This window comes from Rhincodon typus, chromosome 8 (assembly GCF_021869965.1).
Source record: "Rhincodon typus isolate 14 chromosome 8, sRhiTyp1.1, whole genome shotgun sequence".
NCBI classification, from domain to species: domain Eukaryota; kingdom Metazoa; phylum Chordata; class Chondrichthyes; order Orectolobiformes; family Rhincodontidae; genus Rhincodon; species Rhincodon typus.
In genome coordinates, this window is record NC_063339.1 from 34,702,357 (window position 1) to 34,724,001 (window position 21,645).

Genomic DNA, 21,645 nt, shown 5'->3' on the forward strand with positions numbered 1-21,645 from the left:
ACCTTGTTATCTCAGATTCTCCAGCATCTGCAGTTCCTACTATCACTGAATAGAAGTTTGTTTGTTTTTACAATGATTTGACCCCTTGAGGGGATTTAAAATTTTTGAATGGCTTTCATGATTGAAATTATTCAGTCTCAAATGTTAAAAAAAAAAGCTCTATTAGATTGTTGGAAATTTATTGTTTTCGTTCGCACATTTCTCCTGAAGTCTGTCGATATTGGGTGATATTCAAGGAGCCTGTAGGTGAGGTGTCAAATTGTATGGAAGGAGCATGTGGGGTGTGGGAGAACGAGGGTTGAAGGCTACAGAGCCTAATCCTTTACAAAATGGGGTGGATTCTCACGGAACTGAAGTGAGCCATCTAACTAGCCCATCCTGGTTTTCACCCATTTCCAAGGCCACCTCTGAATGGCCTCCAGAGGCAGAAGAGCCAACGGAATAAGGCTGGCGTCTCCCCAGAGCAAAATCTGCATGTGGCTGAATTCTTCATATTGGGACAGATCAGCCAATTTGAGAAATCTCCACCTTGAGCTATTTGCCTCAGTAGTGAAAATCTAATCCATAAAATTAAGCCACTTTAGGATAGGGCATTGAAAATGGAGTTGTTCTATTTATGAAGGTAAATAAATTCCACCATGTCAATCAATAGCCACCACATGAGATTTATTGTGGAACTGACCACAGTAACAAAGCACAGTTTTGTTTGTGTTACTTTTCTTTCAGTTTGTTTGGATCTCAGGTTCGGTTATTATAATACTGGGTGTCCAACAATAATAGGTACTGATGACAATTCATGTTTGCTTGGTAATACTGGAGTTTCCAGTTACACCACTGGCATCTACCTGACAATGTGAAAAATTGCCCAGGTATGTCTTGTACACAAAAAGCAGGATCAAAGTTCAAGAAGATAACTTACCACCACCTGCTCAAGAGCAACTCTGGTCGAGCAATAAATGTTGGCCCAGCCAGTGACACCTACATCCCATGAATAAATAATTTGAAAAAAACACTTCCACTGGTACAATTTAAACAGGTACATGTACTGTTTATTTATTGGTTCCAAATGAATGGCCTTTCCAAATCTACCATATTTCCATTAGCATTTAAAATGATTAATTTGTACTTAAAAACCATACCAATACCAAAATGGCCCTTATTCACTTTAATATACTACTCATTTTGTGCTGGCAGCAACTTCTTGGCTTATCAATAGGTTTGACTATTTTGCAAAATTTTATAGTTCAAGCAAAAAACAGAAATTCTTGATTATTTTCTCCCTTTTAATATAAATGATGATTGAAATCATAGGACACAAGTTTTTAGGCCTTCACGTGGTACGTAGATTTAATTTTGCTGAGATGGTAGCAGACAGGAATTCCAACACCTTCCTGAACCTGCCCTAATTAAGTTAGTGATGACTTAAGGGCCTCATCTTGTCTGGGATGCAATCATTTTGGCTGGAGCTGAGATGAGAAACAGTCAGCTTACATTGGGATGGGGCTGGGAGGGTACAGTCCCTCAATATGCACTCAGCCGTCCACAACCAAGGGGCGGATCCTATAATTGCGGGGGGGGGGGGTTCCCTTTGAGAGCCACCCACCCGACCTCACTTCCCATCCCCCTGACTCCACCTGTCTCTCTGCCACCCAAACATTAGAAACCACCACCGCCACCCACCAGCAAACAACACTCAGTTTTACCATCAGCAATCCTCCATCCTGGGTGTCCAGGTATTCTGTCATGCAGCTGCAGTACAACCTCCACCATGGAACTGCTGAGTTCTAGGCATACTGGCTTCTGATTGGCCAGCAGCTCCGGAAAGGTGGAATTTTCTGCTCCAAGGTCCTAATCTTTTTTAGAAAGCCCACCAGCTGCCAATCAGCTGCCAGATTGCCAGAAGATCCAGTGGGTTTTCTCACCTTAGTGGGCTGCAGGTTCTGTCCCAGAAACTCTTCCACTTCCAGACTTTTTCCAAACATAAGGTCTTGGCCGTGGTTGTTTATAACTTTAACTTCAGGAAATGTCATCTGTGCATAACAAATCTTTTTTTGTTCCTCTCTAAATGTACATTATTAAATATTTTAAACAAACCAGCAATTGTCATTGTGGAGTCTGACTGGTGGAGAAGCTTCTTATTCATACTCACCTTCCAGTTTGGGTTCCTATAGCAACAACACATCCTGATGGGTGGAAACCAGCAGATTGAGCTGGGTCCTAGAATTTCGAGGAAACATATTCAGAAGCATAGACTGTTAGTAATAGATTAATTGAACCCCACTGCGCTGAGAGGTTTGAAATCTCATTTGTTTGAACATGTACAGTAATTATCTAGGTGGAATGTTTCCTGCTAAGCAAACATTTCCTTACAATAACAGTGTTTTAATAATTAAACGATGCTGCAACCATATCATAGATCTGCTGTGCAAAAACCTTCTTCTTCCCATTAGTAAAAGTTATTTAAATACAAGGCAAAAATTATTTCAATGGCTTAAACTGAATTTATTTTTTTTATTTCTGTTTCCAATTCCCCTCTGTATGGATCTCCCTGTTTTGCTTGTCCTAAACTCTAAGTGCACTTGCTAATATGTTTCTTCCCCTACTATTTTGCTACTAACATTCTTTCTTCAGTGGAACTTTGCCTGAATCTTATTTTCCTCAACAAGTTTTTAAAACTTAAAATTCTAACTAATTCTTCATTAATCTCATATTTTTGCTATTCTTTTCAAGGTGGGTAATGTTATGCAATAATCTAAGTTTTCCAATTTCCAATAAGAAAATCTAGAAAGTAAGGATACCTCTATGATTTTGCTCCATATGGTCTGATGCGCGACAGCATCCCATAGAGTGATATGTTTGTCATGCCCACAAGTTAGAAACTGTTCCTTATTTGGATGACTGGCCAAACCCCACAGTTCATCTGTGTGACCCTACAGGTATTGTAAAAGAAGTAATGCAAATAAATGCTCTTAGAAATCAACCTCAAGAGCTAAACTGAAAAAAACTTTCCAGAAATCAAATTCAGAATAACACAGGAAATGCCTTGGGCGATAAGGAGAATATAAATATTATTTACTGTGACAAGTTTATCCAAAATCGTTTCTTTGGCCATGTTGAATTTATCCCTCAGCAAAATAAAATTACCAATAATGACAATGGGTATGAAATATTACTGGTTAGCTTGGTCTTCGTTTGAGAAGTTTGATACACTTATTGTCTGAAAAGGTTTCTCTGGTTAAGAGGATTGCAAATGGGCAGCCTGCACAAAAAGCGACCAACTCTCCACAATGCACTACAGTTGACTGCTCACTAATGTCTTCAAATGTCATTGAATATTTATTACTATGAAGATTCATTGGCCACTGTGCATGATGAACAATAAAAGCAAATGTCGCCTCCCCAGCTGCGGTGAACTGAAATACAAGAGCAGCAATTGAAATTCATACTATTGCCCATTATCTTTGCACTGTTACACCACAGCCAAGAATAATCTCAGAGATGGAAAGCCAACCTGCTCTGGGCCTTACAAAAGGATGTGTATAAATCTCAAGTTTGAATGGTCACTTTGACTGTGGCAGGTTCCACATGAGTGATTTACAATGGGAATTAATCAGGGGTAGAATTGAGAATGGTTTATGCCCTATGGTTGCAAATGCAGTAATGATTTATGAAAATTCCTCCCAGCAACCCAAGGAAACTGCAAAGATAATGCAGGCATGTTTTGTAATCATCTGTTCCTACCTGGGTGATAGGGTGAAAGTCTCCAGATAAAGTGCCTTGTAGAATGAAATTCCTTGTTGTGCCAATTAGCAATACTTCTCCCCTTCCTTTAGTTACTGTCCTCACTGGACCAAACTGCTCAGGAACCTTCATTAAAAAGAAGAAGGGTTATTACCAGATTCTATGTAAGTTTGATCCATACAAGAAATGCTATTTACCCTTTTGGCAGGGTGTTTGTATTATCAAAACAACAGTGTTATGGAATCACACTTACACTCTGGATATACTTGTACTATTGCAATAAACTGTTGGCATCACAGCATAGAGATTTTATCATATGGTTCCACAGACCTATTCATTTCTGGAATTTTAAAAATGTAACCCTGCTGCTGATAATATTCAGATTATCAAGGTGGCATTTCTTCATGTACCAAAGGTATTACTTTATTTTATCTGACAAAACATACAAGCAACACAACAGTGGAGATGGCAAAGCATGTATTACTACAGAGTACATTTTATTTTCCTGTTTTTCAGGGTCTAACACCGCCTCTAAATTGAATTTAAAGTAGTAGTAAAATTTCCTCGACTATATCCAACAATGGATATAGTTGATTATTTGACATACTAAGCTGTGGATAATTTGAGGTCAGCAAGTAGGTTGAAATGACCTAAACTTACTTTCCATTTGAAGATAAGCGACATTCAGTTAATCTGGGCAATATTTAAAGACAGGTGTAACAAGTTCTTAGCTTGTTTTATTTCGTAACATACACAAATTTAAATAAAGAGGTTTGATGAGGGTTAAGATGAGAAGTAAGTTACTTTCCACAATCAACCTCAAGCAAAATTAAAGGGGGCATTGTCTGAATTAAACCAATAAAAATAATCATTCAAAGAAGTTTTTAGATCCATTCCATGAGCTGATCAATCAATCACTTAAAAACAAATTGAATAATGTGGTAGCAGCAGACATAATGCTTCAATTCGAGCAGATTTAGTCTCTGTGAGCCCCAGTGTATTTTTGCTTTTAAGGTAGTAACTCTGGGTGCTAAGGCCCTGCCTGATTCAAACAAAATATTTCTAATTTTGAAAGGCTTGCTTGCTAACACAGAAAACATTTCCAAAATTGCCAAGTACAAAAATAATTATGCTCATGTCTGTGACAACAAGGTGCAGGGCTGGATGAACACAGCAGGCCAAGCAGCATCATAGGAGCAGAGAGGCTGACGTTTTGGGCCTAGACCCTTCATCAGAAAAGGGGGAGGGAAAGGGGGTTCTGAAATAAATAAGGAGAGAGTGGGAGGCAGATAGAAGATGAATAGAGGAGAGGATAGGTGGAGAGGTAACAAACAGTTCGAAGAGGCGGGGATGGAGCCAGTAAAGGTGAGTGTAGGTGGGGAGTTAGGGAGGGGATAGGTCAGTCCAGAGAGGACGGACAGGTCAAAGGGGCGGGATGAGGTTAGTAGGTAGGAGATGGGGGTGCGGCTTGAGATGGGAGGAGGGGATAGGTGGGAGGAAGAACAGGTTAGGGAGGCAGGGACGAGCTGGACTGGTTTTGGGATGCGGTAGGGGGAGGAGAGATTTTGAAACTTGTTCCTCCCACCTATCCCCTCCTCCCACCTCAAGCCGCACCTCCATCTCCTACCGACCAACCTCATCCCGCCCCCTTGACCTGTCTGTTTCCTCTCCACCTATCCTCTCCTCTATCCATCTTCTATCCGCCTCCCACTCTCTCCCTATTTATTTCAGAACCCCCTTCCCCTCCCCCTTTTCTGATGAAGGGTCTAGGCCCAAAACGTCAGCCTCTCTGCTCCTATGATGCTGCTTGGCCTGCTGTGTTCATCCAGCCCTGCACCTTGTTGTCTCGGATTCACCAGCATCTGCAGTTCCTACTATCTCTTATGCTCATGTCTGTATTTGTTTTTAACACATAGAGCTTGCTTGCTGATCTATACTAGTTACTGAATAAGCAAACATTAAATTTTAAAATTCATTTCCTTGTTTACAAATCCCTCCAAGGCCTCGTTCCTCTCTATCTTTGTAATATCCTCCAACCCTACAATCATTCAAAGTAACCATGTTCCTCCAATTTTGGTCTCTTGAGGATCCATGATTTTAAACATTCCATCCAACGGTGGCCATTCCTCCAGCTACCACGGTTCTAAGTTCAAGAAATGCTTGTCTAAACATTTCCTTCTGTTTCGTACTTTTTAAAAAAATCTCTTGTTTGACCAAGTTTTTAGTCTTTGGTTCCCCCAATTCTCTCATTTGACTTTCTGCCAAATCTTGTTCAATAACTCTTTTGGCCAGTGCCTTAGGACATTGTATAAAACTACATAAATACATAAAAACAGACCCCTTTCCATCAATGAATGACTAACAGAGAAAAATACCGAGGTAATAAAAAAATTAGGTTGAATTCAAAGCATTTTCTGTCAGGGCTATGTTGTAAAGGTAATTTTTAAGGCTTTATATTGATGAAATTGAAATATAGGGCTCGAAGATACAGGCCATTACAGAGGAAATTCCAGATGGCCTAATGCGTAGAGTGATTCCACACTGACCACTATATTGATCTTTTGAAAGCTTTCAGACTCTTCATTTGTCTGGTTTGTGGCTTACTTGGAACCTTGCCTCCATCTTTTAACAGCCTGGTTGTGATGAAAGAAAATAATTAGGAAAGTGGGAGGGGGTGGAGAGAGCAGGTCAGTTTATTTTGGGAAACATGAATGTTGAAAGATGCACACTAATTTGTCCTTTTAAATTTTTAACATTACTATTCATTTAATGTTCTGAATACAATGGTGGGAACTGTGTTTGCCCCATCCTAGTAACCTATCTGTCTTACATATGCATAATTTTAATTGAAAATCTGCTTTCCTGAGATTCTTTCAAAAAAAAAAATTATGTATTTTAGTCCTCTGGGGAGGAGGGGTACTTCAAATTTCATAGTGTGATGATTAAAGTAATGAAATTTGTGGTACTTCTTTTGTTCAAGATACTGAACTTGAAGAATTGATTTAAGTTTTAGAGCTAAAAAGAAAAATAGGTCAAGGAAATTGAAACAAATCCATTCTGGCAGTTGAAAAATACAATGAGTGCATTCTTATAGGCATCTAAGCAATGTGGGCTATGACAAGATTCGTGACAGAATTGAACAAGCAGTCTGGAGAGACTCATCTCGGCATAAGAAGCATCTGCCTCCATCTTTTATGCATCTTTTAAGTGGAGTAATGTGTTTCTGGCTGGGTAGCGGCAACCTGCCAAGTAAGTAGGATTGTTCTTGTTAAACGCCATGCTGATGGCCCAACTCGCATCATTACGTTCAGCTTTCTAAACAAACTCTCCAGACAAGCCAGACGTTGAGAATGCGTGACAAGGAAACCAAGGCTGGTAAATTCAGCCCTCAAAAGGACCTCCATAGTTGGACACCAGACACCAATATCTCAACTCAATGCGCACTGTCCACATGCACCCCCATATCCACAGATATTGGCATTTGACATGTGTCAGCCTCTAGGAACCGTCACGGCACATCTCTGATTCACTTAAAAGATGCTTCTCCACTTTGGGCTGCACTGACAATTATCATTATGATGTTGCAGCAAGGACTCTGTGTGATCGGAAATACACAGCTCATTGGATTGGACCAGGCTGCATCTCCGCAGTCTTCATTTGCTGTCATACCACTTACTCATTCTCGACCTATCTAGATGCTCATAGCATCCCTGCCCTGTCTTTTGCATTTTGCCCCCTCAGCCAGAGATATCAGGCTCATATTACTTCTGTCATGTCTTGCTATTTAGCAGACAGACACACACATACAAAGGCAGAAAGCTTGTCCTGGTTGTCAGCAAAAACCAATCAAGTGAAGGGAGATAGTCTTCACTCAGTGCCCCGGGACAGTTAGTTGACCACAGCCTTTGATACCAGCCCAGGGCCTTGGGCTCAGTCAGTCAGCCATTCAGGGTGGTCAGAGTCTGAATGCTCTCCACATCATGGGCGAAGAGCTGAATGGCAATCACAGAGTAAGTTGGCATGGTCTGGTCTTGTGGCCTCTACTGCTGGTCCTGGGGAATAGAAAGTCTCACATCTGCAACGCTAAGTCCAACATCTGCATTCGGGTCGCTACCTGAAAAATGTAGCATTGGTTTTCCCCGTCTTCCAAGTCTGGGGCAAATGTCAAGAACAGTGTTCTGGACTGACAGTGCTTGTCAAGGTGTACAAGAGCCCTTTAAAGATGGCACAGGTGCAAAGGGTACTGGCAAGTTCTGGGATATCCACTGAGTGCCAAGTTGTTTTGGGGAACAGCATGTGTTAAGATGGCGCCAGTTTCAGATATGAAGAGCAGAGCAGGTTGTGAGTTTGGTAAGATACGGCGATAAATCTCACTAGGCCTTGCAGCAGAAATTCTTCCAAGAAACTCAGGGCAACTCAGTCTTTGCCAAAGAATGGAAGATTCAGTCCAATGACAATGTATTTACTGATTAAACACAGTGTACTGACACCTCCAGCAACAGGTGGCAATGGTGATGGGGGGGCGTCATTGAGAAAAGAAACTGAGCAGTTCACTGAGACCTCCACCAGCAGGTGGCGACTGCAAAGGAGTAAAACTGGCGTACTCAAATGGTCCCCCACTGGTATAAAAAAAACTCTTTGATGGAAGGAGGGAGCAGATTGACAAGGGATTCCTCAGCCTCGTGTAACCCATAGGCTTTGTTCCATGTGCATTATGTAAATAGTTCCATTTATGTTCTTAATTTCCCTTCCTATTTGGAATGACCAGGTGGCAGTGGAATTTGGAATCCTTGATTCATGATCTTTGGGTTTTCCATGTATTCAAATCTCACGTTAAATTTCTGGCATAGATGGCAGGATTCCATACCACAACCGTCCAGTCATTGTGGACAAGGTTGAAAGGCATCTGGCCAAGATGGAGCAGATGGTGGAGGAGTTGAAGCTGGCAATGTCCATGAGGGAAGCCAAAGCTGCTTTAGGTTCACTAGAAACATAGGCATTGGCAGAGGGAATCTGTGTTGTTCACTGGACAGTCAGTGCAAAACCTCATAAGGTGCTTCCCCTCTAACTAGGATTCCTCTAATGAGAAAGCATTGCAAGTGTTTCTGTCGTCTTGATTTGATCCGCAGTTACAAAACCACCTACCCATCACAGAACAAAACACTGAAGAGTCATCGTTCTGAACAGGCACCAGGGATTTTACACATACACCAGAATGACATTTGGGCTCCACAATACCCAGTCAACCTTCATGTGTTTGATGAATGCAGCCTTTGGTGACCTTTATTTCAGTCTGTCTTTATCTATCTGGACAATATGCCCATCTTCAGCTTGATATTCAAAGAGACCATTGCAAAGTCTAGACACTGCCTTAGCCCATTCATCACAGTTCATCTTGAAAGTCAAACCAGAGAAGCACCAACTCTTCTGGAAAGAGGTAAAGTACCTGGGGCACTTTGTTTCCAAGGAATGCATTACTCCTAATGATGAGAAAATCCAAGTGATAGAGGAGTGGCCTTGGCCTAAGACAGGGAGAGAACTGCATGGGTTCCTTGGTCTACTTGGATGCTACAGGAGGTTTGTGCAAGGCAACTGGCTGCCCCTTTCCACAATTTGCTGAGGAAATCGTAGAATGCTGAAGGAGAGGTTAGAAATGGATGTCCAAAGAAAGCATGGTACTTCATGAAACATCCCATGGATTTAGACTCCAGCATGTGATGACTCTTTCTGCATTCTCAAATAGAAACCTGTCTTATCAAGTGTCCTTGACTGCCCAGATCTCCATCTTCCCTTCATACTGGATAACAAAACCAGTTTCCTTGAACTAAGAGTCATAGGTTCAAGGGCAGAAAAGAGTGGTTATTGCTCCCACCAGTTGGAGTCTCAAGCTGAATGAGAGGAACACGGAGAATTACTCCAAGATGAAACTTGAACTTTGAGGTGGATCATTTCCCAGAGGTTCAGAAGCGCACTGATTGATGCAGAGTTCACGGAATCATAGGATCATTCCGGTGCAGAATGAGGCCATTTTACCTATCCTATCTGCCCCGGTTCTATGACCTTTCCCTCCTGACCCTGCACATTGTTTCTATCCAAAGCTTCAGTTGAACCTGCCTCCACCATATTTCTGGGCAATGCATTCCAGGTCCTAACTATCCACTGTGGAAAAAAATATATCACATCACCCTTGCTTTGCTTGCACATCACTTTAAACCTATGCCCTCTCATTCTTGGTCTTTTTAGGAACTCCTCCCTATCCACTCTATTTAGCCTGTACATGATTTTGAAAACCTCAATCAAATCTACTTTCAGTCTTCCTCTTTTCTTCAGGGAGAACAGTTCATCTTCTTCTATCTGTCCGTATAACTGAGGTATTAAGTTTGAAATATTTTCCAACAACAACCAAGTTAGCTACTTCCAAACATCTGCCTAGCTGGGAGCAACATCCATCTAATGGGCTGCTGAACATGCACAGTTTTGATTCCAGATCCAGTATAGATCAGGCAAATACTAAAGCCCTTTTTGTCAGAAGACAGTCCACTGAAGGAAATTTGCCTGGCTGGAGGTACCAGGGCTGATGTTATGCCCATGTCCATACCCCAAATCAAAGGCAGAATTCTGGCCCCATTTCCCAATGACATTCAGAATAAGATCCAGTGGCATGTTACTGATGAGCTAGATGCATACCAGGTCTAGTCAGGTTTCTGGTTTCACCATTGCCCTCTATTGTAAAAGATGACCTTAGACAACTTCAGCTTATTAGCACAGACTGCACTACTACTGGAAAGCCCCACATCCACCAAGCTGGTGCCAGCTAATGAGGGAGTCCATGCCAATATAGAAACTGTTGAGATGCTGGGAGGGGACCAGAGCAGAGAATGAAGTCCTCGATCAGCTGATTCATGATAAAGAGAGGGAGTGGGGAGTTGTAGTAACTCATCCTTTCCGACAGCCTCATGTGTCAAATGTTGGTTGCAGTTCATGATCAAAGAGGACTCCAAGTGACAGAAAAGATCATTACCCTGACCAGAGGGTGCTGTTTCTGGCTTGAGATGGCAGCTGCTATTTATGCCTACTGCAGAAATTGGGCGAGTTGTACTTTGGCCAAAGCAAAGAAGTGAGGTCACCCTAGCATGGGATCACTACTCACCAAGATGTTCCAGTGCTTAAGCCCAATAGTAATGGGACTGGAGCACATTCTGGAACTGGTTTATGATTACAATAACACCCCACACTCATTCACAGGCTATTCTCCACAGCATGTCTTCTCTGGATGAGACCCAGCCCTTCCTATGAACCATCTCCTCACTATACCTTCTGATGGCTTGGTTAATGAGTGGAGAGTCTATCGTCATCATTCAAGGCTAGGCCAGGTGCTCAAAACGGCATTCAAGAGGACTGAGAGAAACTCAGGGACAAAAAACTGACCTTCCAATCGGTACAAGGTGTTCCTCTGAAATTGGAATATCAGGGGTGGGGATAAGAGACGGTACGTTTGGGACCCTGGGCCCACAGGCTCATCAAGTGGCTGGACAAACAGGGATACACCTATTATGTTGGATCAATAGCTTGGTTGGGGGGGTTGGGGACAGTCTCAGAAAACAGTTCGCTGAGGAAAACTGACTGAGGCCAGAGTCTAGTGGATTCAACAGTGCCGTGGAATATGAAGTGTCAGTGTGTGTCGACTGAAGTAAAGTGGGGTCAGACAGCAATGCAAAATCACAGAGTGACCTGTGTGTTGTAAATCCAGGGGTTCCATCCAATGTGAGGACCTTACTTTGGCCCTGGAAGATGGTGCAGAGGTGACCTGCTGGAAGGGAGAAACAGTGACAAAGGTCATTTATAGAACAACTCCTGGAGCTTTGACTAACCAAAACCACGATGGGGGTGATCCGCTACAGAACCTGGATCCCTTGGATGATACCTGTACAGCTAAGAGGCTAAGGTCTGTTCAAGCAAATGCTGACTATATCCCCAAACCCTACCATTTGCTCAGATCAGTACTGCCAGAAGAGAATGCTGCTAATAATGCAGACTCAAACATTCTACTGAACACGGCACAGTTCACTCTGCTCAGCGCATGGTCACTGTGTGCTGCCACAGCTGGCAGGTTTCAAGCAGGGAAGAGCGTAATGGGACTACTCCTATATCTTATGGTCTCTAGCAGCAGATGTTGACAGTGATGGAGGGCAGTGAGCCGAGCCATGTCTCAAGATTTTCCCAGCAGGGGCAATGGTGGGGGAAGGCAGCTGGAGCAGTCAAATGGACTCTCACTGGGAAAAAAAAACTGACTTTGGTGGAAAAGGAGAGTTTCTGGGTAAGGGCAGCATAAATACAAAGAATTGCTCAGCTCAATGTAATCCATAGGCTTTGTTCCATCTGGATACTATAATTAGCTTCTTGTAGATCCTTAATTTCCCTTACTGTTTACAATGCCAATGGAATTAAAGACCCGTGATTCTTAGTCTTTGGGTCTTCCTTGTGTTTAAATTTCATGCAACAACAGTAATCAACATCCATCAAATTAGTCAGAAACAAATCAGTAAGGAAAACTTCAAATTTGGAAAACCGTAATTCCAAAGTCACCTATCCCACCTAAGCATACTGCACTTACCGTCTGCCATGTTACATACACATCCTTGAAGTGCTGCATCCCAATTCTTTATCATTATGAAGATTAGCACTTTATTTCCAGGACAATCTTAATAAGACATCTGAAGTTCTAGTCTGTTAAACCAATTTTAGAATGTTGCTGGGGAGGTGAATTCAGTGGCTTATTAGTCAAGTTAGGAATATTCAATAACAGAGCCAGAGTTGTTAGGTTGCTATCTAGGAGCTGGGAAATGATTCTATCACTGGATTAGAAGTCTCACCTCAGTTTCTTGGATTTTCTGATAATTGCAGTCCCAGGAGATCAACTTTCGATCTTTTCCACCACCTGATACGAGAGTGCCATCGCGCAGCATGCAAAGTGCAAATATACCCCCTTCATGGGCCCCCTGAATAGCATAGCTAATGCGGTTGGTACCTAAGATAAGATGTCACAATAATACAACCATATATAATAGAAACAAAATGGACAAAGAATTGTATAGATCAAGTTTCCATCCAATTCTTCAAAAAAGAATTGTAGTATGTGCTTCAATGGTTACAAAGCCACTTAGGAAAAGATCACGTAATTAGCAGCAGTATTTACGAGCAAATTACATTAAAGGGATGAGGCTGAACTTTTAGCTCTTAGCAAATTTTGCTGCGAGTATTGTGAGTTCCTTTGTTTGATAAATTTCATTCATCCTATTCACAGCAATGGATTCAAAAGGTAGACTAAGGCAGCCTGAGTCATAAATAGAGGAGAAAGCTCACTCCTAATAGATTGCTTTGTCGTGTTTCTAAGGTTTTTTTTAACATGTTAAAAAAGAGCATTCTACTCTTTCATTTTTACACCCTTACTTCACTGTGTCCTAAGAACTACTTCCAAAAAGGAAAACTTTAGTTTCAGGTTTAAGCAGAAACTACTTAAACTGAAAGTCTGAGAGTATTAGGGTGCTGCCTTCACAGGGAGATCCCATGTCAAATTCCGAGTTCAAAATTATATTTACAATTTTTGCCACAGCGTGTTGAAATGTCAATAAATATCAGGCTGAAGTTTCATCTTTAGCAGAAAATCATTAATTGCCAGCCTGAATTTTCAATACCTCCCCTGAAACAGAGACCCAGATTTTCGCAGAGTTGCAATGACTTGGTAACCGTTTAAAAATAATCAGGTCTGGGATTCCTGTTCTAATCCTAGCACCAACAATTTTTACCCACACAAGATAAGCATGTATGTTGTAAGATTCCTGCAACTACTGACCTTGGCAGGCGCCACGGTGTGGGGCAGGCACTGCCTGGCCCCTTGCAATTCTTGTTGGCATTATCCCATAGATTTGATTTAAAGTCCAGACTGAAAGCCCAATGTTAGGACAGAACTATTGACTTTGCTTGAATTACAGTCTTATACGATTATTAGAATAATTTTTTTTCTCTGTGACCTCTCCTGTTAATGTCATAATGTTTATTTGCAAGAAATGAAGAGGGATGAAATACTTGAAGCCCCTGTTCTTTGATATTTTAATGATCTGTTTGGCACTTTAGCAGGTTTGTAGGAACATAAGTGTCTTGTCCAAAAGAATTTGGAATTGGGATTTTTTTAAGCAGTTTCAAAAATGTCATTGCTACTACAGGGTTCATTGGTTTAGAAGGTACGCAGGTACCACTAAGGATGGGTGCAGGTCATTTGTTGGTATTGAGTTGATGTGGGCCTAAAATAAGGCCTGGGGAGTGGATGAAATGGCATGAACAGTCCTTAAGTTGACATGAATTGACATGGAGATGGCATGGGAAGTGCGTGGGTGTGTATGAAAACTAGAGACCCTAAAAAGTCACAACAGAACTGAGGTAGTCCAAGATTGCCAAACTAGTCCTTTTAAGAAGTCCACTTCAGTACTCTGCTAATCCTGTGGATACCTAAATGCCAACTTCTAGGGGAAGTGTGTCCACCTCCATTCACATTTACCAACCTGTCCTCCCACCATAACGTGAAGATTTAGGAGCTGGAGTGGCTCTGGAGATTCGAGAAATTTCCAGATCTACCCACCTCAGTAACGAAAAGCTGAGCCATAGTATTTTATAGCATCAGAATGAATCATTTAACTTAGTCTTTCATGGATGTGGGTGTTGCAATATTTGTTGTCCATTCCTAATTTCCCGTGAATTAAGTGACTGGATAGAGCAGTTCAGAAGCTACTTAAGTGTCACTTGTACTGCTGAGAGTCTGCAGCCGCATGTAAGCCAGACTAGGTAAATACGGCTGATTTCCTTCCATAAATGAAGCAAGCTAATAGTCAGATGAAACTAGCTGCTTTTTGTACATATTCAATAAACATGACTAACTTACTCTTGCAAGAAACTTTCAAAACGTGACTTCTATGTGTAAACAGATCAGAGATATAGTCAAACTAAATCATGCTCTTTGAGTGAACCCTTATGGGCAATTCGAGAACTGAATGCAGAGTTCTACAATGAGATTTAGGGGTTTAATTATGAGCCCACAGCTTTATCAGATGCAGATTTTGAATAAGCTGCTTCTGTTTAGTCCAACACTTACATCTGGTTTTCAATAATATCATAGATCATAGAATCCCTACAATGTGGAAACAGGCCCTTTGGCCCAACCTGACCCACAGAGCATCCCACTCAGACCCATTCCTCTATAAACTCACCTAATCTACACATCCCTGAACACTTTGGGCAATTTAGCATGGCCAATCCACCAAGCCTGCATACCTACAGACTGTGGGAGGAAACTGGAGCACCCAGAGGAAACCCACGCAGATATGGGGAGAATGTGCAAACTCCACACAGATAGATGCCCGAGGGTGGAACTGAACCCAGGTCCCTGGCTCTGTGAGGCAGCAGTGCTAACTACTGAGTCATTGTGCTGCCCTACTGGCTGGATCTTAAAGATTATCTTGAGGTTGGTTGGCTTGCCGAGCTGATTTGTTGTTCCGCAGACGTAGGTCTCTAAGGTTTTGGAGTAGATCTGTAGCTCGGGTTGTGGGTGTTGAGGTTGGTTGGCTCACCGAGCTGGTTTGTTGTTCTGCAGACGTTTCATCACCGCTGCACTGAGGATGTTACCAAGCACGGTAACGAAACATCTGCGGAACAACAAACCAGCTCGGTGAGCCAACTAACCTCAACACCCACAACCTGAGCTACAGATCTACTCCAAAACCTTAAAGATTATCTGTTGCATAAGTTTCAGGAACATATCTGATTGTCAAGAATGCACAGCTTGCATTTCCAGGCACACAGGTCACAGAACCATGCAAAACCATAGGAGCCCAAGCATCAGATTCACCTTTGTCAGTTGGTTCAGGTTCATCCGAGTTTTATGTCTCCAAGAGCCATTTACTCTGGAGCCTAAGGAACCACTTGTGAAGTATAAGTTGTCATTCTCATTAATTTGTATACATTTCAAGTTTCTCATAATAATAGGTCTTGATTTGTGTTTTATGATTTTTACATCATCATTTGCAATGAACAGCCTTTCTGATGGCCACTGAATTCAAATAGGAGAAACCAGTGAATTAGAAACAGAAGCAGAAACAGGATTGGGTTGCCTGGACTCCACTGGATGGATTAACAGAACTCTGGGACCGCATGTGGATGTTTTGTTTCAATGGGATACAAGATAACACTGTACATTTATTCTTCCTTTCCTGTGGGTGCTGACTCTCTGTTTGACTACAGTTCCATGGTTGCCATGGGGCAGCACTGTCGCTCAGTGGGTGGCACTGCTGCCTCACAGAGCCAGAGACCTAGGTTCAATTCCAGCCTCGGACGACCATCTGTGTGGAGTTTGTACATTCTCCCTGTGTCTGTGTGGACTTCCTGTGGGTGCTCTGGTTTCCTCACCATGCCCAAAGATCTGCAGGTTAGATGGATTGGCCATGCTAAATTACCCATAGTGTGCAGGCAAGGTGGGTTAGCCATGGTAAATGTGGGGATAGGGTGAGATGAGATGCTCTCTGGAGGGTTGGTCCAGGCTTGATGGGCTAAATGGCCTCTATTTGCACTGTAAGCACTCTATGGACATTTTTAGTAATGACCCGAGAGACCATCAGGACATGCAACCCCAGGTGACTGATATCAGCAGATCGACATTCAAACAGCAGATTTCACAAAAGGTTTTGATCCTGTCCTCACCCAAGAATCCAAATACTGAAATGGGTTTGGGTAGCAAGTGATCCTTTCCTAGCCCAGTGGTAATGGGACTACTTGTAACATCCCAATCATCAATTTAACTGAGATTGGTTAATTCAGCACACATAATAAATTATGGGCTTTTGGGTCTGCAAAGCTTAGGGGCTCTTATGGTGCAGTGGTAGTGTCCCTACTTCTGAGCCAGGTTTTGACCTAGGTTCAAGTCCCACCTGCTCCAGAGATGTGTCATGATATCTTTGAACAGATTGATTAGAGAACATCTGCAAAGCTCAGTTTATGCATTTGCCTGCATCCAAATATGATCTTGCGGTGCAGTGGTAGTGTTCAAATCCAACCTACCGCAAAGGTGTGTAATAACATCTCTGAACAAGTTGTTTCGAAGATATCTATATGTTTGCCTGCTTAAACAAGGAGTTCTTACAGTGCAGTCATTGTGTATCTACCTCTACGCCAGAAGACCTGGATTCAAATCCTACATTCTCTCGAAATGTGTCATAGCAGACAGACTTTAGAAGAACTCACCAGCTTGATCAGCAAATGCTTTGAGGCAACCAAAAAATTGTATTTAAAATATGTTTTGGGTGTTGCTTAACAATTTGTTTTATTACATTTTTCTCTTTCACAGAAATCAAACTCATCAAAACGGGGGAGATCAGAGATCCACTGAGCCTGGCCTTAAAAAGTATGGTATGGTCCTCATTGAAATTAGCTTTCTTTTTTCATCAATTCTACTCTGTCCTACTGACAGATTATTGTCATAAGTTATCAAATACAATCACAGGGGTACTTGTTGAAGAAAGGCCATTGTCTAATGTCTGACCCCTTTTTATACATTCAGTGGTGATCTTTTAATTTGTGAATAATATTCTTTCAAGCAACTTTGCACATGATTTAATGGCTAAAGTTAAAATTAGATTTCACTATCATAACAGAAAAGGAACAACAGAACTAAAATGTGACTTGAAAAGTAAAATTTGCCACAATCTCACCTTTTCCCCAGACTAGAATATTTCCACTCGAATCCCCAGTTATTGTATCTCCATTCTCAGCAAAGGTCGCACACAGCACAAACTTTGGTTTCTCATGTTTCTGTGATGAAGAAATACATTTAAATATTATCCAAAATTAGATTTTTTTCAAACAATATACAATATTTTTAAGTAATTTCAACCAAATATTAGTTTTGGAATGTGTCACTCTACCACACACACACACTTATTATCCAGGCCCTTGCCAGTGTTCTTTCAATTCATTAGAATATAAAAAGAAATTCTGATGCTCGGAACTGTTTTGCAGATGTTTATACGTACAGTTGACATTTTTTCACAGTCAATCAATTTCATCTAAACTTCAAAGTCAATTTACTTTTTTAATGTAGTTTTCTGGTTTGTCCACTCTCTATTGGCACTAAACAGCCTTTATTATAGTGCCTTCAGCATGACTGTTACTAGGTTTCTACCAAGTATTTCTTCTCAGGAATTGGATGACTTATGATTATGGCTATTTCTTAACCTGGGAAACAATATGTTGCTGTTATGAATCATTTACTTAAAACCAAAACTATTCCTGTTAGAACACAGTGTTGAAAGATCATGCCCAAATCTCCTGGTAACAGTCGCACTGAAATCCCATTTAATGCTAATTAACCTGTACAATATAATTCTATTTTCATCACTATGAAATGATTATAGTCAAAATGGTACTGTGTACTCATGGTTCTGAGGAAGGATCACTGGACCCAAAACATTTATTCTGATTTTGTTTCACAGATGCTGCCAGACCTGCTGAGCTTTTCCAGCAACTTCTGTTTACGTTCCTGATTTACAGCATCCGCAGTTCTTAACGGTTTTTACTGCATACTCATTGCCTTGACAAGTTTTGTATTTCACTAATCTAAAGATTCGACACTCTTGTTAAAGATTACTGATGTAGATAACCTGTAGATTATAGTAGAGAATTCCAGTGTTACTCCTCCGTTTTAATGGTGTAACCTGGTTTCTGGTTTATTCTTGTTCCCTTTAGTTTTTGTTCCAGTTGAATTATGCTGATTAAAATTCAATGTTTTGGTCATTCATTTTTGTGTAATAAGTACAGCTGCATTATCTAAGAAAGTACATAATCATATAACTAAGGGACTCTTGCGGCGCAGTGGTATTGTCCCTTCCCATGAGTCAGGAGTCCTAGGTTCAAGTCCCACCTCCTAAGTGTGTACTAACATCACTAAACAAATTGATTAGGAAAATATTTACAATCATACAACTGGTTGAATAGTGCTACAAGGTTATATTTTTGGACTAATGTACCAGTTAAGCATTTATTTAATTGATAAAACTCACGTGCTTCTAGTTTTTATATAATACAACCTTACCTCAAACAATCCTTGTTTCTTTGTGAAAGACCCTCCTTCAAGTGTCCAAAAGTAAATGTGTGATTTTCCACAGGTAACAATGACGTTGGTCTCTGTTGGATGGAAATCTGCTGCAAAGACTGGTTCATTTGAACACTGGCAAGGATACAAGAAAACACATGCTCATATACTGTTCCTAAGCAACCAACATTTGTACAGAACACAGAGTTAACTTCAGGGGCACTATTTCTGGATTTATACTTGCTTCAACTCACTCTGTACCTTTGATTTATTAAATCCTCCTTTCATAATTGTTGGAATACCTTCATTATTTTTAGGACAGTGTATGGACAAACTGACCTGAAGCATTTGCTATTGCCACTCTTAAACAATCTGAAAGGAATTGCTAAAGAGTAATAAATGTCATTCTTCACATTCCTGTCCCTCAATCACTCACTACAGACTGAAAAACTCAACTACGGCAATTCATCTATAACGTATAACAACATTCTGCCATTGGGAGCAAACTCAATGCAGCTCAGTTAGTGGAGTATAGCCTTAAAATTATGAACGGCAGAAATTAAACTTCAAAAATCATTTTGTAGATTCTAGATTAGGGAAGATAACTCATACTTTCAGTGTAAAATTATTCAATGTTCCAGAAAGTTATTTGAAACAACTTTGTAGAATTTTCAGAACATGACCATAAGTGACTGCAATATAGTCTACCAAAAAATGTGAAAAACACTACAAGGCAACAGGTACGTTCTGCAATTGTCTGTGTACTTCACATCTCTTTTTAATTAAGTGCCTGATTTTTAGGAACTATGTGGAAGCCTGACAAAATGACAAGTTATTGAATCATAGAGATGTGAAGCACACATTTGATAAATTATAAAATACAATTCCTGCATTTATCTTTTTTTTGGATATGCAGTTTCTTGTCATAATTATTATTTACTTCTGTTTTCGAGTATAGCCTATAGATTCCCTCGTACACACTCTCTTTCACCCTTCCACTCCCAGGACAAAAATAATACAAAATTAGAGAGAACAGATTGCAATATAAATAATTGACATGATTATTTTTGTGTTGCCCAAACAGCTAATTAAATACAACAATGAAATATAATATTTGCAATAATACAGCCATAAAAAAGCTAAGAAAGGACATACCTTAATATCACCAAGTCTCTCAACTTTCTGCCAATCCCATACTGAAAGGACATGATCATTAGAATCATCGACTGCGCATAAGGTACAGCCTCCATTCTTAAAAAGAAATGGAATGGAAGTACACACATAACAGAATTTTCTTCAGTGTTTATCAGAAATAATTCTATTTAGTGAATACTTCCCAACACTTACTGACTTTGAGAAGGCAATGCAGGTGACTGACCGATCAAAAAAACCTGTTCCAATTGTGTGCAGTGTATTCAGACTAACAGAGTCCCAGATTCGAACATGCGGGGCAGCTTGCTGTGAAAATAAACGAGAGGCAGATTCATTTTGCATCAGGCTAAGCAGCAATAAGAGCACACGATTTCTTCATTCCACTATTGTAGTTCAAATTATCTGTTTAAAGCTTCATTAAAACAAGTGGAGACATTTTCAAATAGACCGCTGCAGAGTCTAAAGTAAATGAGATACATTATGTCCCTGTATGTCCTACTTCACTTTATATTAACTGTTACTCAGATGAATAAAAATTACCACACACATTTCCATCCTTGCTTATCCCTGCTACCTGACCAGTCGCTATGGTGATCCTGTCAGGGTGGACTGCAAGGCTATGAAAAGAAAAAAGCATCTGTTAGCTGTTGCACAAAGACAAAGACATGACTCATATTATTCCTAACTAGGTTTGCTAATACCCATAATTAAATCAGTCTCAGCTAACAGCTTGGTACTTTTTCAGTGCCATTAGCACTGGCATTTTTATCTTAAACAGTCACACTGACATAGTGTGAGAGATCACTCAGTAAATAAGTGAAAACAGTTACTTGAACGTCAGAAACATGACATTATCAGAAACATTTGAGCAAGTTTATTGTTAATATTACAAACTACCACAGCAAATAAATGTAAATGAATTGCTCTCGGGCCAAGAAGGATTAATCAGACACACTGAATAACGATAAAAGGAGTTCCTATTCACAGCAACAAGCAGTAACTAGAACTATGGCATCTTCACCTTCATATTTTCTAAAACTTACCACTTGACATCATCATTGTGGCCAGTATAATGTCTCTGAAGTTGTTCCTCTACATTGTATAGTACGACCACAGAAGCAATGAAATACACAATCTCACCCGTTGGCAGAAGATAGAGGTTACAGCGGCAATCCCGGCCTCGATAACCATAACTGATAGATTGGTCAAGGACATTAACTGACGTGAAGCTTCGCACAGGTCAAGAGAAACTTTAACATTACATTGTATTCGGAGACAATCTTATTATAAAGTTAAAGGACATAATGTTGGTATCACATGAATTGGTTGTGAAAACTTTGAAATGCAAGGTCATTTGTTCAATAAAAAAAATGAAGCTGACTTAAATAACTCCACAGAAGCTGTATCCTGTCATCAAGTCACCCTTTATTTACACGTGGAGTCCTTGACACTGATCCAGCTCCCTCAGAGCCAGCTCTCAGAGTGACCAGAATCTCTGACACTCCTCTTTATATCTGTCAGCCAGGGCTCCCTGATTGGACCAGATTAAGAGCCTCAAACAGGGAACTCATATTCTATGAGGTCCACCTGGCTGACCTCATTACAATCACTACATCCCT

At 40.7% G+C, this 21,645-nt stretch overlaps 1 protein-coding gene across 5 annotated transcripts in view; it reads right to left on the reverse strand.

Annotated features, from left to right (window-relative positions):
• eml1 (EMAP like 1) overlaps positions 1–21,645 on the reverse strand; it is a 256,780-nt gene that overhangs the window by 26,574 nt on the left and 208,561 nt on the right. For all 5 annotated transcript variants that reach the window (XM_048600146.1, XM_048600147.1, XM_048600149.1 and 2 more), the window contains exons 7-16: positions 21,070–21,219; positions 20,574–20,643; positions 20,222–20,332; positions 20,030–20,125; positions 18,875–19,009; positions 17,496–17,595; positions 12,615–12,769; positions 3,742–3,867; positions 2,799–2,930; positions 2,150–2,217 (exon numbers count right to left, since the gene is read on the reverse strand). In XM_048600146.1, coding sequence (XP_048456103.1) covers positions 2,150–2,217; positions 2,799–2,930; positions 3,742–3,867; positions 12,615–12,769; positions 17,496–17,595; positions 18,875–19,009; positions 20,030–20,125; positions 20,222–20,332; positions 20,574–20,643; positions 21,070–21,219 — 1,143 coding nt within the window. The remainder of the gene's footprint in view (positions 1–2,149; positions 2,218–2,798; positions 2,931–3,741; positions 3,868–12,614; positions 12,770–17,495; positions 17,596–18,874; positions 19,010–20,029; positions 20,126–20,221; positions 20,333–20,573; positions 20,644–21,069; positions 21,220–21,645) is intronic.